This window comes from Mycetomoellerius zeteki, unplaced genomic scaffold, assembly GCF_001594055.1.
Source record: "Mycetomoellerius zeteki isolate Tzet28-1 unplaced genomic scaffold, Tzet1.0 scaffold437, whole genome shotgun sequence".
In the NCBI taxonomy this organism is placed as follows: domain Eukaryota; kingdom Metazoa; phylum Arthropoda; class Insecta; order Hymenoptera; family Formicidae; genus Mycetomoellerius; species Mycetomoellerius zeteki.
In genome coordinates this window covers 24,708-29,137 of record NW_017257432.1, presented here as the reverse complement: position 1 = coordinate 29,137, position 4,430 = coordinate 24,708, and the positions used below count along the sequence as shown (strand labels likewise).

The following is a 4,430-nucleotide window of genomic DNA, read 5'->3' as shown; positions in this document are numbered from 1 at the left end:
TATTATTTTGTTATAATAGCAAAAACCATACATCATAATATAATATAAATATCAAAATAAAAATTTAAAAAGTTTCCCCTTTAATCAATTTTTATTAATTTAAAAATTAATTATAAAAATACATTACATATAAAATAAATATAATATATAATAGTCTTGATATTATAATAAAAAATATTGATAAAACTCTTATAATTCAATATTATAACAAGACTCTTTATCATTCAAAAAATTAATAAAAAATGTTTGCATATTGATGTAAGAAAATTGCTGACACAATTAATTAATGTTCTCAACGTGAATGCTATTTATTTACAAAAATCCTAAAGCGGACACATTTAATTGTCACATGAATCGCTATGTGTTAGCCTGTCTTTTGGTATACCAACTAACAAGTGATTCTTAAGTGAACTCGTTTCTGGAATTAATTTAGCGAAATAAACTTTGTACCCAAATTGTTCGGCAAACAGTTTTCTATCTGTGTCTACAATTGTCATACATTTGTATCCTTGTTTAGTCTTAGTATTTAGTTCATCATGCGTTTGATCTGCTGCATGACTGAGGTATGAGTATTCTTTATTATTAACATGCTCCTTAAAGACGTCACTTCGCGGATACGTTAGCTGATGACAATTCTGCAGCGAGCCATAACAGCAAGGACAACTCACAAAAATTGCGTTTTTTCGTATACAACATTGAATTACCAAGTCTGTTGATAAACCACAAGCGTGTAATGACGTGCCAATGTCGAAATCTCCCTTGAAATAATTCAGGTTACATTGACAAAACTTTACATTCGTTAATTTCATCCTTTCTACCCTCTTCTTAGCTCGATTCAATGACTCCTCTTTATTTTCTAACAGAATAACTGTGCAACGAGGTAGCAAATATGCTATCAATATTCCCAAATGGCCGGTACCCGAACAAAAATCTACAATAACATCCCCTGCCTTCGCCAACTTCAAAACAGGTTTGCACAGATTCTGCAGTTGATCTTGTTTCCGTCGTAGTCTTGCAGCTGGCAATGAACCGCCTGCTGGTGTAGCCTCAAAAGGGATGTCAGACCAGTTGAAATTTATTTCTATACCAAATGGTTCAATATCAAGCTGCATTGAAATATGCATGTCTTCTATCAACTGCAACGAACGTTCTATATCCTCTTGCTTTGTAAAAATGCGGTTTTTTGGTTTGTATCTTTTATAATCGCTCTTGTATAAGCTTTCGTTTACTATAACTGGAAGGGTATACTGTATATTTGAATTATGGCTCTTTGAAGGTAAATATTTTGCGCATCTTCGTATACGAAAATCATCCAACATTCTGTCATACCATTGGACTGTTAAGGGTATCAGTTTTGATATCTGGCTTGGAAACGTATTCAGTAGAATATGCATACACACAAAGATAATTAAGTCAGCTAATGTAATATATCCACTATCCGCATACTTATGTATCGGCATACCTGTCTTATCACATTCAGTTATATCAACAGTATCAAACTTTTTGCTCGTAATATACTTATATAAATTGTGCACTCTAAGCGGTTGAGACATGTGGTATTCAAATCTGGCTAAATTAACGGGTAATTCGGAATTCTCTAAAACCTTTATATCTAAAGACTTCAAAGTTGAAATTAAATCGATCTCGCAAAATTTAGTCCATACACTTGCTTCAGAACAAGCCATCAAGCAAGAATCCTTAAAGCCTAGTAACATAGTTTTGTCGTTTAGTAAACTTGGATTCATATTTTTTACAATATGTCTTAATACTGTACACAAACCAGCCATGCAGCTATCTTCGTTCACAATGACAATTGGTAATTCAAACGAGCTTGCATAATAAGGCATTTCATTTACGATCTCATAAACAAAATCTGTGAGATCTATCGTGTAAGCTTGTTCAATTAAATCCTGTTTACTTGGTACTAGCTTAATATTAACTGAAGAGCCACAATATTTTATGGTAAAAAAAGTTACTAGAGTTTCTACTGGAACAAGACACAAGTCTGCCATAGAATATATCGCTAAATATATTTCACTCCCTATTTCTTTCTCTATTTTATTCTCAATTTTATCCTCCATTTCTTTCTCCTTATCTTTTTCTTGAACAAGTGAAAAATATATAAATATAAAACTTTTCTATCTACTTAGTTCTCAATTCACAACATTCATGCGCTAATTCGTAATTGTCTCGCTACTTTCCTGATTATTCTCTGTCTTAATATATTCTCTCTCCAGTATACAGCTAAGCAAGAGAAGATTGCTGCAGCGAACATGAAACTCTCAAACTTCCAGAATGCTTTTTCTTCTAGCCAAGCTACTTTGTCACAACTGTAACAGGAATATGAGGACATAGTATAAAACCAAATGGATATACCAAATCCTGGTGGTCGATTGTGTATTTCAAAACAAGGTAAAAATTACAAAAGTGAGCAAATTCACTAGGTGTTGACCAATTAATAAATATTTTAATAAATTCGTGTACTTTTCAATTTTACTTTTCTAATTTTCACCTCATTTCAAGATACACAATCAATCCTTTGTGAGTGTGCTTTACCTTCTTGTTATTGTTTCACCGCTCTTGCATTTCAGCACTTCTTTATACCTCGCATGGACACAAATGTCGATGCTTTCACTAGCAATTTCAAAGGCAGTGCATGGATGGCATTCGGATATCACTTCATACTCCTCACCAGAGATACAGGAGGAATTATTCTCATAATTATCAACATAAAGTTTACTCGAGCTGTTCGTCCAATGGCTCTCGATAATTAGCGCTAAAACGGTTAGTCTGTAAATATAGTTATACAAGAAATTAAGTTCCTCCATAAATGCACTTATAGCAGTCTACTGTTTAGGCTATGTTCGGAAACATCATCCGAGTACCTCCGTGTATTTTATCCCTACCTATTGTTCGAATGTTAAGGATAAAATGATACATTACTCTGGAGCTACTCTGAATGATTTCCAAACATACATTTAATTCGGAAAATATGAGAAACTAACCCTCCTAGAAAAGTGATACCTAACAACATTCGCTTCTTTGTGCAAGATTCGATCATTTCGGATTTCTCTCTATTTTTAATGTGATCACACTCCACTTCGATTATATTAAAGATCCACTTAAGCTCTACAGAGAAAGACTGATTTATCCCTTGTAGTAATTGTAGTTGAGTGTTTTGCACCTTTCATCTTTCCTTCTCTTCTCATTAATGTCTAATCTGGTCTAATCATATCGAATCATGTCTAAAGGTGCAGCCACAATAGAAGGAATAAGGAATTAAGAATAAGGAATAACGATTTCAACTTATCAGATATCGAATACACCGGCATACACGGTTTCTGATAGATCTTATTCCTAATTCCTTATTCCTTCTATTGTGGCTGCACCTTAATTCATCCTAATGCTGGATTCACACTGCATCCGATGAATTTTGCTTCGTATTATCGGAATCCTGTTTTCTGATTGGATGCAGAGCGTCGAACGACAAAAATCGGATGCAATGTGAATCCAGCGTAATCAGGGTAGAGAGAAGTCCAAAGAAGTCCGAACACACGAACGTGTACGCTTTGTGGGCCGTTTACAATGGTAAAATGGCCGCATTCAGTACCAGGACGTTCAGTGAGCTCTTGCATCTGATTGGCGTATTCCGTTAGAACTAAAAACATAGACCAAACAGATACAAGAGCTCACTAAGCGCTCAGTCAATCGGAATAGCGCTGATTGGTTGCTTCAATGACGCATTCTCTATTCCGCAGTCTTTTTCCGCACCGTGTGATTTCACCCTAAGGACGGAATCCATAGCCCGGTCTTATAGCGTTTTTCACTGGCAGAGCTTAGAGGCGCACTCAGTGCACTTTAAAGCCGTTGTACACAAATCGACGTAAAGATGTACGTTTAATAAAAATATAAAAACGAATTAAACCGTGAAATCTTCAATAAATTTTATTGTGGTATTTGATAAAATATACGTTGGGTATTTTATTAATTTAGATATATCACTTTTACATTCAGATTAAGTTAGTGTACAACAGCTTTAATGTGTACTGAGTGCGCACCAGATCTGCCAGTGAAAAACGCTATTATGCGGGGTCTACAATAGAAGTCGTAGCAGTCGTAGAGTCTTAAGTCGTAGAAAATTGACTAATCATAGTCGAATATGAGAAGAATAATCAACTGTGATTGGTCAATTTCTACGACTTAAAGCTGGTTCTACATTGATCGCATCGCAGCGTCTCAAGCGTGTCGCAAACGTTGCAGCCAATCAGAATCCAACTAGCTTGACGTTGATTGGACCACACGCTTGCGACGCTGTGATGCGACTAATGTAGAACCAGTTTAAGACCCTACGACCGTTACGACTTCTATTGTAGACCCCGCATTAATCTCGAGCAAATGTCTCAAGATGCTAAAGCTCGAGACACAATGCG

At 35.3% G+C, this 4,430-nt stretch overlaps 2 protein-coding genes across 2 annotated transcripts; both read right to left on the bottom strand.

Moving 5' to 3' along the window:
* Positions 1-231: 231 nt before the first annotated feature.
* Positions 232-2,160, bottom strand: Gstcd (glutathione S-transferase, C-terminal domain containing). The gene has a single exon (XM_018454557.1). The coding sequence runs from the start codon at positions 2,079-2,081 to the stop codon at positions 339-341; it is 1,743 nt and encodes a 580-aa protein (XP_018310059.1). The 5' UTR covers positions 2,082-2,160; the 3' UTR covers positions 232-338.
* On the bottom strand, positions 2,156-3,222 carry JTBR (jumping translocation breakpoint protein JTBR). Its single transcript, XM_018454559.1, has 3 exons — positions 3,006-3,222; positions 2,557-2,790; positions 2,156-2,330 (listed from the first exon to the last, which is right to left on the bottom strand). Exons 1-3 carry the CDS (start codon positions 3,059-3,061, stop codon positions 2,168-2,170), a joined length of 453 nt encoding a protein of 150 aa, XP_018310061.1. The 5' UTR covers positions 3,062-3,222; the 3' UTR covers positions 2,156-2,167.
* Between the last annotated feature and the right edge of the window lie 1,208 nt (positions 3,223-4,430).